Source organism: Rhipicephalus sanguineus, chromosome 8, assembly GCF_013339695.2.
Source record: "Rhipicephalus sanguineus isolate Rsan-2018 chromosome 8, BIME_Rsan_1.4, whole genome shotgun sequence".
NCBI lineage: Eukaryota > Metazoa > Arthropoda > Arachnida > Ixodida > Ixodidae > Rhipicephalus > Rhipicephalus sanguineus.
The window spans coordinates 23,294,203-23,311,432 of NC_051183.1; the positions used below are offsets into that span (position 1 = coordinate 23,294,203).

Below are 17,230 nucleotides of genomic sequence, written 5' to 3' on the forward strand. Positions count from 1 at the left end.
CCGAAAAGCGCGAAATCCTCATAGGCTCAACGCTTAGTGCGGACATTGTCCACGTGTTTTACGAAGAATTAAGTGACACGGAGAAGATAGCGCCTGTAGTAAGGGCAGTTAAGGGGAGAAAACAGTCACTCTCTCATCCTTGAATTCGGAGTGCGTTAAGATCCCTTTGAAAGAAATAAACAGTTGGATGTGTACTCTCTTCTATTCCCTCGTGCCCCTCGCGCTTCTAAGAATGCGTAATTAGGGTGTACCGATACGCCCATTCCTACACTCTTCTGGTGTCTCTTCCAACTCAGCTAAATGCACTTGCCTTGTCCGAATGCGCTGACGCTCCTCACCACCGGTTCACTGCAATTCCAAGTGTGGACATCCCTTATGCAGGATTGTATGTGAACCGTGTAGACTTCCAGTGGCGAGGATACATGGAAGGTGGTGGCATTATCCGTGGCTACAACACTCCTATGGACGCAGTTTTTCTGATTGTGTTCACAGAATTTCAGTTCGAAGCCACTGAGTGCGTCTTCAGTATTCTTCCACGAAGCGACTACCCTGTGATCGCAAGTGGCGAATACCTCTACTTCGCTTGGTGGCTCTGAAATAAAGAAACATACTCGTGTTTTCATTCCTAAATATGTAGTCTATACTTATAGTGTACGTTAAAAGGATCTCTCTATCTGTTTATTAGAAAGCCGATGAAGAAAAATACGCAGATTAGATAGATAGATAGATAGATAGATAGATAGATAGATAGATAGATAGATAGATAGATAGATAGATAGATAGATAGATAGATAGATAGATAGATAGATAGATAGATAGATAGATAGATAGATAGATAGATAGATAGATGGATAGATAGATAGATAGATAGATAGATAGATAGATAGATAGATAGATAGATAGATAGATAGATAGATAGATAGATAGATAGATAGATAGATAGATAGATAGATAGATAGATAGATAGGCCGCTTCTGTCGATAAAGTACATACATAATGATTGAATACTGCAAAGTAAACGACTTTAAATCCCTGAGGGGGAGGGCAAATTTAACTGTGCCCCCCCCCCCCCCACCCCATTTCTTTGTATTGGAGCAGTTCGAAAATAGAAAGGAAGCTTCGCAATAGATGCGAAAATTAGGCAGGATGAAGGATAGGAAGGAACACCAGGGCGGTCAACCAGACGCGCGTCCGGTTTGCGACACTACACTGGAGGGAATTCAGCATTTAATGCCATGCTTCTCTCAACAGCCTGCATTTGGTCCCCGGCTTTCTGGGCGTACAGGTGGGATGGAGGTGGGAAGCAGTAAACCGTTCGGTACGAACTAAACCGTTCTTGGAATGCAACATGAGGGGTTTCTCGACCGCCATTATCGTCAACGACCTGCATAGCCTTAATCATTCAAATGAGTTCTGCGGAATCCCGCAAGGTGGCGGAAGGATTATGAAAGGCATAACTGTCAACCAACCTTCTGTAGCACAAAGCCACAAGGAAATCCATGCGGACTGCCTTGTGGCTTCGTGCTACAGAAGGTTGGTTGACAGTTATCCCCTTCGCGGCCATAATCCAGCCCATGAAACAATGATATCAGAGGTCCGAGTTAGTAAACATATGGGGCTGACTTTGTACCTCCATTGGATGATTATGAAAAACGGACGCCCTCTACCCCCCCCCCCCCCCGCCTTTCGTGCACACGCCTATGAAGCAACTTCAAGGGTGCAAAGCAGTTTACAGTGTACACGCCACAATTTTATAAACACCTTAATGTACAGGTAGTACAGAAGTAATTTTTCATACTTACGAAGGACGTTGGTAGTCGCATTCACCTCAACGTACGTTCCGTAGGAAGTTTTGCCGTTCACGGTGTTCGCTGTGGCCACCCTTATGGTGTACTCCTTTCCGGGAGTAAGGTGTCTGAAGGTTACCGAGGTGTCATTCGTGAAGACGACCAAAGGTGGTGCGTGTACGGCTTCAGCGGACACTCTGTATTCGACTGCGCCTTCGGCTGGAGGGGTCCATTGGACCTTGATGGAGGTCGCACCCTGCACCCTTGCTCTCAAATTCTGGACAAGTGGAACTGAGTAAAAAGAAAGAAACTAGGTTAATCCCTCCCATAGGAATCGGTATAGCACAAGAGTGAACCGTGTCTGCACAGGGGTAATTGAATGTTTATTGTACATCGATGTATGAGATTGCGTAATGTCTACTGGTCTTTGACAGCTGTGGGTAGAGCGCCCGGCACCTACCGTCGCGGACCGAGCGGTCGTGCGTTAGACTTCCAGTTCGTACAAATAAAAAAATCTTTTTCTTTTGGGTTTTTTATTGACATTATGTAAGGAGATGTTGGCGCACAAATCTGTGTCATTTTACCGACGTCACTTTCTTAACGGAAATGACGTCAGCAAAGTCATAGTAGACCCCAGCAAAAAACACTTTCGTCTTAAAAGGAAATGGAGTAAAACTTGCTTATAGGTAAATATTCAGAAAATGTACATGTGCGGTTACAAACACTATTTTAGCTCGCATATACGTTGGACAAGCACTCCACAGAACATCTTGCGGGGAGATAGGTTGTTTATAACACCTAGGAAAGATCTACGGCCTGGGGGACCCCCAACAAGTGCGTTGGAAATAAAGTGGATTCTGATTCTGATTCTGAAGTATAAGTACTGGAACATCTGAGAAACATGACGTATATCAACGTAAAACGGAAGTCCCTGGTGGTGACCGGAAAATTCTCGTTGATGTCCATTACCATCTGCCTCATTTGTCGGTTGCGAACCAGGCTTGCCATTGGTGACTACTTCGCGCCAAATTGGCTACTTTCCGACCCCACCTGGCGACGAAAATTTCAGGTTGTCTCAATGGCTACTTTCTGGTTATATTTTTGAACTTCTGTTTGGTAGCCATTTTTGTTATTATTTGCAGTGACAATACACTGTTGCTAAGCTTTTCTGTGCTGTCAGCTGAAGGGTTTGGCGTCCTTCCCCACCAGCCGGCTAGTGCGCACAAGGCACCACAGAGCAATGAGAGGTGCTCGTCCAAATATGGAGTGGTGTAGTCGCACGCACGTTTTCAAATGCGCGGCTGGCACGCTGCTCACACTGCCCGCCATGTATGCAGATGCTAAGCGTGATTTAAGTTTCTAACACTGATGCGCAGCGTGTCCTACAAGCGTGTGTAAGAACGGGACGAAAAAAAAAAGATGCGCAAGAAAATACAGCTCGGCTCTTTATGTTCAACCCGATTTCACTATCTGAAGCTGGACTGACGTTATGTAAACTCCTCTAATCAAATTAGGCCAACGGCTTCAAAGAAAAATGATTCAATGTTTAATGTTTCATTTGACTTGGTTGGAATTTTCCAAAATCACTCCGTATGTGGAAGTAACTCTTTGTATTCTAAGGAAACTATATGCAGGCGGCGGGCTCACTGATTTTGTGTAGTTTTTATTTCCAGCTTATCTGGTGCATGAACATCAAGCAAGACAGAACGATAGTTTTCTTATTTAAATGATCCTGCTTATTCAAAATGATATTATTGTTGTTGATCAGTAAAACCTATACTCCTACTACCGCTTCTGTTCTATTTGGCTACAAATTGTTGCGATAAAACTGAATGGCATGGCTACTTTGGCTACTATTAGCTTGAACTCTGGCTACTTTTGAATTCTGCCTAAAGGCGAACCTGGTTGTTGTCACGTAGTTTCGAGAACATAACCGCACATAACAGAGTGTACAATGTAGACCTTCTACTTCTCCTTTATATGTTTACACAAAGAAAGGAAAAAGTTAATTACATGATAAAGAAAGAAGGGGAATAAATAGAGGGGACTGTTTCTTTTTTAGACGAAACCTGATGAAGCTAACGGATAATGACGAATTGTATAGCGCGAACAGGGTACTTGGACAGACAGAAAAAACGAGGACGGGCGCTATACAATTCGTCATAGCATACCAACTAGCCAAAGCCGCTACCCTTCTAACGGATAACAGAGCCGTAGCGTAGGGGCCATTCCTGTACTTTTAAATTGTGGCGTATTAATTATAGCATGAGCCACGCTAAGGGCAGAAAGCTTTCGATGGAGGGGAGGATCAGTCGATCGACTGAGAAGAAAAAGAACACGGTTTTCGACTTCGAGTCAGACAAAGGCGGGAAGGACCTTGTGAGTTTTTGACTTACGCTCGTAACGCCCATATGAAACAGCTACGTAGGCAGCGGGGTAGATGAAGAGCCCTTCGGTCCCATGAGGAAAGGCAGCATTCAAGAGCAGGACCGCGGAGACTCCAAAGACAGTTGTGCCGTTGCAAGGGACGTTCTCGTACTCGAATTCAGCGGCAGTGGAGGGAAGGTCGAATGCCTTGGTGGTGCCATTGACGAAGTAGATCTCGACCTGGTAGCCCATTACGGTAAAATTGTGACCCAGTATGGCGGGTTTCCAGTGGAGAACGACAGATGTGTTTTCAGCATGGCCGTGGCATTTCTTGTCGCCTTCCACGGCACGCAGATCCTGGGGAAAGTACCTGAGCGCTGAGAAAGAAGACATAAAAGGAGTTGATTGCACCGCTTGCATTGATAATATTGTGCAAAAAATTGGAAAATGCCCTAACCCTAGACTTAAGAGCCTGGTAGTAGCACTCGCACGTCGGCGTTATTGTACACTGGAATATTTCTCGAAATAAAGATTACACACAGCCATGGACCAACCGCACTCGAGACCATTTTCTCTGAACAAGAGTTTAGGAACATGGACATGTGCGTCGAGGATGTAGAAGGCAACGAAAGCGCTACTGACATACCAAAAATCAACAAATCTGTGTGACCACCCGTATACTGGATGTGCTTGCGATTCTTTACATCCTACTTGTTATTACGATAACAATTATATGGACACTCTCGGTCGGTTTTTGCCGTCACTGTCATGTCCTGGATATGTATTTGTATATATATATATATATATATATATATATATATATATATATATATATATATATATATATATATATATATATAAATGCACACAGAAAAACAAAGCAGGCATAACACTAAAAGCACCCGATCGGGGATTCGAACCAGCGACCCCTCACTTCCCAGGGCACTGCATTCGACAACTCAGCCATGCGCCATGTGTGCGCCCGCGAAATAACGGCGAGCTATTTATATGCACCATTTACCGCTGGTGGTGCGCAGATCTCGGAGGAACTTGAGCGTGTTTTTTGTCACGAAACGCTGCTACGTTTTCTGTCAATTGGGAAACTGCACTTGAGACACGCACGACAAAGTGGCGCCTTTCTGTACCCGCTCGTGATGTGGAACGAAAACAAAAAAAGAACACCGGGCACGCCTTGCGTCAGACGACCCCGTGTGGCAGGAGACGAAGAGGGGTTAGTCCACGCGCCGCAGTTTAACTGATAAAAAATATGTAAGAGCGTCTGATTCTCCATTGTCGACACAATTGCAGCGGGTTGCTCAAGCACAAAGACGCAACAACTATGACAGTTGTTAGTTCACGCTTTTCCTGTGTATGCCTGTGCCTTCTTTTCGGGCGCCCTTCTTTGTGCTTCAGTGGCGAGCTGCAAGTTCTTCATGTGACATTCCAAATTCTTGCTATCGCATCCAATGCTTCGGGCTTGCGGTGAAACTGTGGTTGTTTTCTTGTGTCTCCCTTTTCGCCCCTTTATTCCTTCCCCCAGTGCAGGGCAGCAAACCGGATACGTTCAACGCATTGCCTAAACACCCTGCCTTCCCTTGCCTCTCTCTCTCTAAACATTGTGTTTCATCACGCTGCTGAAGCGGATCTCAGAGGCCACGTCCAATGAAACGTGCGGTTGAGGTCTGCCCCGTCAGGTGCCGCAACGATCTCAGCTGCTAACAAGAAAAGCGCCATCTCTTTCAGTGAAGCCATTGCATTAATCCGATTGTTAATTGACCCGTATGTTCAGCAAACACATACTTCGATATCATGGGTACTTAATATAATTAATAGCTTGAATGAGAACCATCGATTTCGTACCAGTTTTATTTTTCAGACATTTTTTAATGTTTGCAAAAATTGGAAGTGGTCGACCGGGAGCGATTTAAAGAGAAACAAGAGTGCCGCTAGTTGGTCGCGCCACTAACAGACGGGTCTGCCGAGAAGCTGGAAAAGGACAATTGTGCCTTGGAGGATTGAGCCGTAGTCAAATCGTCAGAGCGTCCTCTTCTAACGTGGTAAGCAATGGGTTTGATTCCCAGTGACACCGGGCACTCACCTCTTTCTCTGTTGGGGAAGAGGTGCCCGGTCTGGTGCTCGGTGTTGTTCGTAATCATATCTAGGGAAAGGGGCCTCTACTTTAGTGTTCTTTTCTTTCATTTCCCTTTTCCTTATCCCATCGACGCTGCGCCATGCTCCCTTATGGCGTGAAGTTATAAGCGTATTTTCTTTAATCATAACACTACGAGTTCTACATATTTTCGACGATAAATTAATATTAAGCAGCTCGATCATTTTAGAATGAATAGTCTTAGGCCACTTTTCAATACTAAACAACTTCCGCGCAGACATTTCAATTTGTGCTCAATGTACTTTCAATGCCATCTCTGACATGGGCTTCTCACCATTTTTTTCGATGTGAAGCATTTTATAGCGGTGGTGGTGGTGTGCGACGTGACCACCCTTACTGCGTATGAGCAACCCCTCTCCACTTTCCCCCTCTCCCCTCTCCTCTCCCCTTTCCCCTCGACCTCTCCACTTAACCTCTCCCCTTTCTCTTCCCCCCCCTCTCCACTACCCCTCTCCTGATCCCCCTCTCCTCTTCCACCCTCCCTTCCCATTTCCCGACTCCACTTCCCCTCTTCCCTTTCCCCCTCACCACTCCACCTCTGAAACGCGGGCTCTACATGCCGAAACACTGCTTCGCATCGCCTCATGGTCCCCTTTAGCGGGAGATGGTGATTTTTTTCTTCTCACCATTTTTCTTGAATAAAAATTTTCATACGGATTATTAGAGGAACGAAAGACAGCAACAAAGACCCCGACGTTGAAGTGTTCTGGACATTATGTCGACAACAGCGCGACGTGATCGTGCTGTTTTGCCAACTTATAACAGGGTCCGGACCTTGCCAAGCTGCTAGAGCTTTTAGTCCCGTACTCCGCCTGTCCAAAGGAAATAAAGTTGATTGATTGATTGATTGATTGATTGATTGATTGATTGATTGATTGATTGATTGATTGATTGATTGATTGATTGATTGACTGACTGATTGACTGCGGAACAAAGGACCGCTAAAGAAACGGGGACGCCAGCAAAACACACACAGGACAGACGCTCAACTTTCGGCTCATGTTCAAGATACAGCCGCAAGACAGCCGCACGCTTGTTATGTGTATCTCTTACTCGAGTCCATGTTTCTTCAGCGCTCCTCTATTTCACATCAGTACGAACCAACTTGCCCGAAAACATCTTACTATGGAGCATGTTCTGTACAGATACTGCTCAACACGCCTCTTCATTTTACTGCTTTTCTTACGAAGTTGTTGATCACTTTCCGCGGAAAATCTTGCGTGCCCTGCCAGCAAATTTTGAGGACTAATTGCAAAGAGCTCGTGTTATTTAATCGCAAGACTTAGGCAAAATTATTATTTAGTCTGTGTTACTGCTCCACGGCAATTTCCCTGTTACAAAATAGTTTCTCATCGTATTTGCCGGAAATTGAGAAAACGCCCCTCCTAAGAAGTGAATCCGTCTTGCCTTACGGACGCCTAGTGGGTATTTCCCCAATTTGCAACCGGATCAATTAAGGCGTAGGGGGCACTTCGCAACTGTACTTGCAGTAGGCATTCAAGGACAGTTTCAAACAGCCAATGTTGCTCGCACTAATGTTCCTTTCCTTGCGGCGCGGTTGAGGTGTCCGCCGAGAAGCGAGGCTAGGCTAGCGATTGAAAAGGCGATGCCCAATTACCGCTATCGCTTATACTCTTGGAATCGAAGGCCAAGCGTCCTCCAAGTTTTTGAACAACATTAAGAAAGCGATACAGAGACAAGTTCTTACTTCGGTTTCCTGTAACATGAAACGTGGCGTTTGAAAATGCTGACTGTCCGGATTCGAAGACAGCCTCGACACGAAGGATGTACGCGTTCCAACACTCCATCGAGTCGACCACGTGACTTGTGACGTCGCCGGGGAGGTTGACAGTGTTGTCACTACCACTGACCGAAATCACGTGGATCTTGTAGGCTTTGATCGGGCTCTTGACTTGCGGCCTTCGCCATGTCACGTTGACCTCCAATGGACCGGGGTTGTGGCAAGCATTGTCATCTTCTACAACCAGTACATTGTAAGGGGCCGTTTGATTCCCTGGGAACACTGCACAAAACCAATAAAAAAGATGCATTAGTGTCGTCATTACCGTAGGGGATCGCAGGGCTCAGCATTGGTGTATTTAGATTGAGGCACACGTCAAAGGATCGCAGGTGGATGAAATTTCCGGAGAATTCTACTACGGTGTCCCTCATACTCACATAGCGGTTCTGGTGAGGAATACCCCAGGGTTATCCATTAATGGTAGCCATGTCCTATCACATGGACGGCAGGGTTCTCCCATTAGTGTACTTAAGCGCAAGTTAATGCAACCCAGGTTGTCGAAATTACCGGAGCCCTCCACTAATGGGTACCTCATAATCATATCGTGGTTGTGGCAAGTAAAACCCCAGGGTTATTCATTAGTGGAAGGGAAGTCCCCCCTTCCCCCTTTCTCCCGTTTGCTGAGTCCGAAAGAAAAGGAGCTCCGCAATAGATGCAAAAATAAAAAAGAAGTAATGACATCTTTCTCACAACGGTCTTCCTTCGGTTCCCCGTTTTTGTGGGTACACGGGGGAAGTAAACGGTTCTTGTGACATCACGGGTCCTCGGCCGTCATTACCTTCAATTGAATTATTATATACCTGAACGTTAAAACTCAAGGGACAAGTCTGATTAAAGGTAAGGAGCAGACTCAGTCTGCTGCTTACCTTTAACCAAGTGGAAAAGGTAGCCATTGACAATTAATGGCGACCTCAACTTCTTCATTTATTTTAACAGCGAAGATGTTTAAGCTATCGGTAACTTGTGCTCCGTAGTGCAAAACTTCACAGGTGGGTATGCGCCACAGGAATTGGGCAAGCCCCTTTACCGAGTCCAGCAGGTTCGAGCGTTAAACGATAGCAGCTCGGCGAGAAAAAGAGAGAGAAAGAGAAAGCATATAGATAGAAAGAAAGATAGAGAGGAAGAAAGAGAGAAAAAGTGAGAGAAAGCGTTGAAAGAAGGATAAAGGAAAAAAATGTAGAGAAATAAGGGGAATAAAGACGTGAAAAATAGAAAGACAGTGATAGTCGTAGGAAGAGAGAGAAAGCGGTAGAAAGAAATAGACACAAAAAGTGATAGAATAAACAGAAAGCAACGCAGAAAGAGGAACAAAGAGAGAAATAAAGAGAACCATAGAACGAGAGAGAAAGGAGCAGAGAGAGAAGTAGAAAGAAAGGGAAGAAGGAGAAATAGAGATAGAAAGAGCGAGAAAGAAATATAAAGAAAGAGATACAAAAAGAGATGCTTGAAGCAGAGGGAAAGAGAAAGAAATAGAAGAAATCAAAAAAATAAAGGAAGGCCGCCCAGCTCCGCTCATCCTTCAGGCTAGGCACCACAAGTGCGAGGCAGCCATACTTTTTTTCGCCCACTTCAATTCGTTTTAATTTACCTCACAAATAGTGCACTACAGTAAGACAACAACTCCTCTACGCTCTCCCTTGCCTTATTGTCTATTCGATTCGGTTGGTTGTGTCCCGTTTGTTGAGGCATATAAGGCTTTCGTCAAAGGAAGTTTAATAGACTCACCGTTTTCCTGAGGACGTGACGTTGGAGACTGGCACAGATGCGGTGCCTACATGAAAAATTGTGTCGTTGTTGAGACATGATTACAACTATCGCCACTATTTTTCTCGTTCCCGCGTCAAAAGTGAACTCGAGAGGAAGCTCGTCAATCTGCTGGGCAGTAGCATTAGCAAGAATAAAGTAAACAACGCTGATACTAACAACACTAAAGAAAAAAAAATATTGCCCGAATTTTTTTAACACACTGCGTGTAAGATCATCGTGACATATGTTGTAACTACCAGAGTAAGTTAGGAAGACAGTCGAACCCGCATATATCAAACCCAGATCATCATCGTAACCACCATCATCACCCCCTCCATCACTCTCACTCTGTTTTAGTCCATGCAGGACGAAGATCTCTCAATGATTTTCAGTTTGCCCTGCACTCTGCGAGCTGGTTCCACTTTATCCCTGCGAACTTCTTAATCTAGTCGCTCCATCCAACTCTCGGTCATCCTAGAGTGCGTTTCCCATGCCTTACTAAGCATTCTGTTGCTCTTACTGTCTACCTGATGTCTGCCCTACGCATTACGTGGCCAGCCCAGGTCAATTTCTTTCACGTGATGTCAACTAGGACGTCTGCAACCTCTGTTTCTTCCCTGATTCATTCTGCCGTCGCCCGAGCTCTTAATGTTATTCCTATCATTTTATGTTCCATTGCATGCTGCGTGCTCCTCAACGTTTTTTGTGGTTGCTTTGTTATCCTCCTTGTTTTAGCACCACATGTTAGAACTGGCAGGATGCAGTGACTGTATATATTTCGCTTTAATGACAGTGGTAGATTTCCTGACATTATTTCGGAGTGTCTGCCGAATGCGCTCCTCCCCATAAATTCTTGTTCTTCGTTGAATTTCTTTTTCGTGGCTAGGCTCTCCTGTTAGTACATATAGCGAATTATCCTCTATATCGAACAGTTGTAAAGTTAACGTGATTATATGTTCTCTATACGTATAAAATATTTTATATATTGAATTACCTATAAATGAAACTCCTTGGGAGCTCTTTCCAATTCGATATATCTTAGTTATACTGTATATTGTTACTGGGAGACGTGGGAAAATGGATTTGTTAGCAATATTTTTATTGGAGTGGGAACAGTGTGACACACAAAAACCGAAACTGTAAACTAGTGAGCAACTTATTGTCATCCTGTTTGTCTGCAGGGTAAAATTTGTTAATGAACATTATAAATGGAAGATTAGAACTGTCATGTAGAATAAGATTGCTACACTCACTGAACTTCTTTTTTAATTTCCTGCTGCTCAATTACAAACAAGTCATTTCAAAAGGAACCATTTGCGTATAAAGTGGCCTAGTGTCCAGCAACTACCGGCATTCGCCTGCCATAATTGTTTGCGTCAAGCTTATAAAGCCACATATACACTAACGATCGATACAAGGTAATGTCTGGTTGCATAGCATTTGTCCCAAACAAATTTTTAATGCCTAGTTCCAGAGCTCCGTGCAAGAAGTTCATGATATGGACCTAGCAAACGCTAATGCTGAGTAACTTAAACAGCCAGAATAACTTTACTTTCAAGTTGGCTTTGGTAATAGGTGCAGTAAAAAAATAACTCGTGAGTCACCAGTGCGCGACAGGAGAAAGTTCATACATGTGTTTCTTGTAATGTCCTGCGTGTCACATAATGCAAAAGCCCTAAAAAATGCACCAAGCCCAGGGGGAACAACATATTGTATTACCAAACTGTTAAGATGTAAATTTCAGGCATTCAATAAACCCTGACATTTTTAGTGCAAGTAAGTATTGACATCCAGGAAACAAACATATTCGAAAAGCTTTTTTCTTATGGAAGCCTGCCTTTGTTTTTTTATGTTTATCTGTAAGTTCTGATTAATGCGATTAAAACGTTCCTCGAGATAATTTTACTTGTGCTACACACAAGTAAAATTATCTGAAATTTGAATAGAGTACGCAGTGCTGTTGGCATATACACATGAAATTGCAACCTATTCAAATACAACACGTTCATTCCGGAAAATTTTAAGGCAGATATCTGTGGACAGTACGGTAATGTTATTCTAGTTGGAACAACCTAGACTACAATTGTATTTCGACGAAAAGAAATGCGCGTTGTAAGTACATGTGCGTTATTGTTGGTGCGTCCAACATGACACTGGTTCTATATAAACCGAATAAGAGACTTCACGAGATAAGTAAGCGTTGTCTCCAGAGTCGCGCGCCTTTATTCCTATCTGACGGACTATAAGTACATTTCAGCTTCCATAACCGCATCTGACAACAGAGAGTCGCAGCATTAGTGAATGTCTGCACGTTCTCACCTGCCGAAAAGCGAATTTAGGAGGCAAGTGCGCACTAAGCAACGGCGATAGTTCACCAGCGTTGAAAACATCTGCGGTAAAAATATGAAACTTTCCCCGCATTTGCTGATATATGCGATTTCAAGTTTCCGTACAAAATATTTTTCGAAGTACATGGTGTCTGTAAAGTCATGATACAGTAATACATTCCCCCAGCGGTGGATAGGCAGAGATTATTTCAAGCCATGACCATCAGGAGCCCCGGATCTGACACCATTACACTTTTACTTGCGGGGTGTGCAACAACGTGTGTACAGTGAACGTATCAATGACATTAATCATTTAAAACAGAGAGGCGCAGACGTGATTCATTCTGTTACACCCCACGTGGTTAACCATGTGTGGGAAGAACTTGTATATCGTTTAGATGTGCGATGGGCAATAATTGGAGATCACATCTGACTGCACTGAACAGGTACAAAAGATGGAGATGAAAATATGCTGTTTGGCGAGTTGGTAAGGGTGGTTGTTTACCAAGTGTCTTTCATGTGCGCCAAATGTTCGTTAGGACAGACGGGCATTTGTCTGAACGACCGCCTGATAGATCATAGTTTACCTCTGAAAAGTCAGCCTTCTTCGAATCTGTCCGTGCACTGTCATGATTGTGGCTACTCTCCAGTCCTGACTGATGCTCAAGTGCTCGCACGTCGTAGGAACCACACAGCACGAGAGCTTGTTGAAGCTGTCCTAATTTTGAAACTGGTGTTAACTGTGCGGAAAAACCTTCTCTCGCGTTAAACAAGGCTGAGGTAATGTGCCTGGATGCAAACATCGGTTGTTTTAACAGTGAAGTTGTTTAAGCCGGCCGTAAAATGTGAACCCTGCCGCGAAACTATCAATATCATAAACGGGTATGTGCCAGAGAATTTGGGCAAATCCCGCTGCTAACCGCTACGGCCTGTGGTAACCCTGATGGATGAGAGAACGAGTACAGATAGAGAAAAAAAATTGGCCGCGTATCTGTGTGATTCGCTGCAAATGTCGTCTAAAGACGATAGAAGAGGCGCTGCGTGAGATATGGACGCCATCTGGCAATACATCGGGAAACATGAGTGCTGTGTTGCGGGCTGGTAGTCCCGGCGCAGCAGCAGGCGAAGACCGGCGGTGACCAACACGACCGGCCCCAAGAAAGACTATCGTCTTTAAAAGAAAGAGAGAAACAAACAGAGAGACAGAACCACATATATGAAGAAAGAGAAAAAGTATTGCAGAAAGAAAAATTCGTCACGAGGCGGGAGTCAAACCCGCGTACCCTCGATCTGAAGGCGAGTGTCCTAACCACTCGGCTATACAGGCGTCCTATCAGAGCGCGCGAGCAGCTTATTGAGTCATGGTGCGTCCTCATAAAATGCACACTCAAGAGGAGAAAGCCGAGCATCTCGTAGCTAGATGTAAAGGTCGGCGGGGAGTACGAGCGGCGACGGGCCCGTGCTTTGCTGAGCCATGCTTTGCGCGACTTACTGTAAACATGAAACATCTTGTGGTTCTGTTCGTGGTAAAGACGTCTTTTTGCTCTCTCTCTCTCTCTCTCTCTCTCTCTCTATATATATATATATATATATATATATATATATATATATATATATATATATATATATATATATATATATATATAACTTTGCTTTCGTCAATAAAAATGCAGTAGTTAGTAAGCGCCTCTCATCTTTCTTCGTATTGTTTCGCGTTTTTTCGCGCTTCTTTTATTCATCTTGAAGTGTTGGTCCCTATATTTGGTGAACATTTCCCATTTGTACCATGTTTCGTCAATTTTCTGTGACCGGTCTAAAGTATATAATTACTTTATGGGCACACTGTACTTTCTTTCGGTGAAATAAACGTGAAGACGACAGCCGCTTCAGATTGTTCATACTTTAAGTATAGTTGGCATGAATACCTATCACATAAGGTCATTATCTTTCTACGCTCAAAACAAGTACAGTTAGGCTTCTACAGCGCGCAGCGCGTTTTTAGCGATTGAACATTTCGTAAATTCGGGTTAACGTTTCCCAAGAGCTTGTGTCGGGGCTAGTTGAAACAACAGGGATCATTTAGACAGCGCGGCATGGTTCACAACGACTGCAGACTGTCTGTGTCTTTCTTGTCTGCCATCGTTGTGCATTATGCAGCACTGCCTAAATCATCCATAAGGTTTCCCTCGCCCGAGTACTAACCTCAGATTCGACACGACAGAGAAGAGATGCCAGGAAAAGGACAGCGACGGCGCGGAGCATGGTGCCGGTACGGAGCTCGGGAACACGGCTGTGAAGATAACCCGACCCGACACCTTGGACGCAGAAGTCCTGGAGAGCAGCGATACAAGTTGCAGCTGCCTTTTACGGACCCTTCGTGGTATGCCGAGACTGTTTTTTCTCTGATAACCGCGAAGTGCGCGAGATTAAATTAGAGTTGGTTTGAACAATGATGGGCGGTGTTACTGTTTGGTGGCGAGAGCAAGGCGTATTGTTTTTGAAGCACAAAAACAAGTTGCTGCACTGTACGCCCATTCGGTCGTTGACTCGGCTTACTACATAGGAATTTTACTGATTGGTACGCTCAACACTGGTATGACAAATTATTCCTGGGGCTGGAGCCGACGACGTCTTGACAATATGAACTCGCTTTCATGCTGACCTAACCGCATGAAAGAGGAGCAACTTAGCAAAAAAAAAAAAAAACGGCGCTAACGTCACGGCCGTTTGACGATAAATTGCATTCGCATCGAAAAAGCCGATGTAGGAACACCCTGCGCGGACACCATGTTAATTTTCTAAGAGCGGATAAGCTAAATTAACTGTCGTTAAGCAATACTAACGGTCATTAGGCCGACATGTCAACCCACTAACCGACGTTTGCCAGTAGTAAGCCTGTGGTGACCAACGTTAGCCGTAATTAAGCCATGTTTAACCAACACTAGACAGCTTCACCGAATACTACACAATGCTAACCACGATTAGTCATCCGTTAACAAAAATAATGACGACGTTGATGAAGATTACGACATAAAGGATATACAGCAGAGGGTCCCAAGGTAAGAAGATTGTACCGGGACCCTCTGTACATGATTACTCGGTACATATTTTCAAATTACTAGCGAAATACTGCAATAACCAAAGCAACGGAAAGAACGTAGGTATAAGTTAACTGTACAGCAATATTCTACTGATGAGAGACATTGATCACTAAAATTGATAAGTAGTACATAGAAATTCATTCTAATGACATTAATATTTGATAAAAAAAATACATCTTAACATTAGCCCTCGAAATGTGCAAGGAAAATTAAAGAGACACTAAAGAGAAAGTCGGTTTTTATCGTATTAGTAAATTACTTTCTAACAATACGAAAATCACCACGTTTGCCTCGCGAAGGTGCTTGGTAAGTGAGATAAACGCGGAAAAATAAAATGCCAGTGGCGACGCCACCTTGAAGTTCCCACATCAGTAACCGTGGCTTCATAGATTTGGACGCCGCCTGCTAGTGCCTACGTAGTTCTTAATAGGTAAATATAACGTACATTGTCCTGTGAGGGGGTCAAAGACAGCCTGCTAAATTCAGAAAAGTTCGTTGAGCCACAGTGGCCGAAATACAAATGAAACAGCTTGGAGTGCGCGACGTCACGCGCGGAGATTACGGCGTGAAGTTGAGAAATGAAATTTTAACCTTGATTTACTCTTCTAATATTGAGCCTACGATGGTGAAATTAACGACAATAAAGTTTTCAGAGCATATTTTATCAGTCTAAACCGATTCATGGTTTCATTTCAGGCTCTCTTTAACATGAACGCTCACTGCGCATCGTTGTTATGTAATGTGAATCACAAAACTAAAAAAGGACAAAGAAAAGGACAACAAAGTCGCCCTCTCCGCCTAACCACATACGGGGGCGTAAAGTGAGCCCCATATCTTTACTCCATCAGACCTGTCACGTTATTGCAGAATGCGCAGGGTTATCGTGATGCTGGTTTGTGACGATACTGGTAGCCGAGGACCTCTTATGCTGCATTCCAAGAGCTGTTTACTTCCAACCTCTAGCCCCGGAAAGCCGAGGACCGAAGGCAGGCCCTTGTGAGACAGCCATCATCGCTTCATTCCGATCTGCGTATCCATTGCGAAGTTTTTTTTTCGGGCTCGACCAAAGGGGGAAAGGGTGGCGACGCGGTAAAACTAACCCCTCTCCCCTTTCTCCGAGCCCTCTCTTGAAGAACCTTGTGTACGCCTATGGGTGGATTTACGTCTATTGTTCATCTTCTGTTCGCAAACAAGCCGACGACGCGTATGAGCATATCATAAGTTTGTAATATCGACTGTGACTATTTAATAAAAATATGCTTTGGAAGGGATCCGAGAAGACAAGACGCGTGCTATCCCTTCCGTGCTGTAGCTACAGATTTCACGACAAATTATTGCTTTGCCGAGCACGCCTACTAGATAGCCATCGCTTCATTGTTCGCGGCCTGCGGAGGGGTCACAGCCTTTACTGGAATGGTTGAAATCCGGTTGAAATACAAAGGCCTGGGGCTATCTTTTGGTGAGTGCGGGGTGTGTAACGAGCCTATTGGTCAGCCTCATACATATTTAAGCGTTAACGAGTGCATTTCTATTACGTATATGTCCCTTGAATTTTTCCATATGTGTAGCCACTCAAAGCTATTCATTCATGTTACAAAACATTGCTAGCTTGCGAGAAAACTTTCGTTGTGTTATACTGAACAATGAGCAGTTTCATATCAAAGTTCCAATTATGGCTTTTAAACACTGTCACTGCCTTCCTCCGATACTTAACCAAACACAATTAACAACTGAAAGCCTACGTCATTTAAAAAAAGAATAGATAACTGCATTGTTCGATCATAGGTATAAAAGCACAAAGATAGCAAGAAACCAAGAAGCCACAGAACAGAGTTGTCAGTCATGTACCTTCCTGGATTCATGCTATATTTTTGTTGGTATACCTATGAATTACGTGTCATCAGCTAGCTTGTCAGCAAATTCCACTGAAG

General features: G+C 44.1%; 1 protein-coding gene across 1 annotated transcript in view; it reads right to left on the reverse strand.

Moving 5' to 3' along the window:
- Positions 1 to 334: 334 nt before the first annotated feature.
- LOC119403075 (uncharacterized) overlaps positions 335 to 17,230 on the reverse strand; it is a 42,543-nt gene continuing 25,647 nt past the window's right edge. Inside the window, exons 2-7 of the mRNA XM_049418163.1 lie at positions 14,401 to 14,529; positions 9,851 to 9,896; positions 8,033 to 8,347; positions 4,184 to 4,531; positions 1,803 to 2,078; positions 335 to 348 (exon numbers count right to left, since the gene is read on the reverse strand). Coding sequence (XP_049274120.1) covers positions 335 to 348; positions 1,803 to 2,078; positions 4,184 to 4,531; positions 8,033 to 8,347; positions 9,851 to 9,896; positions 14,401 to 14,529 — 1,128 coding nt within the window. The remainder of the gene's footprint in view (positions 349 to 1,802; positions 2,079 to 4,183; positions 4,532 to 8,032; positions 8,348 to 9,850; positions 9,897 to 14,400; positions 14,530 to 17,230) is intronic.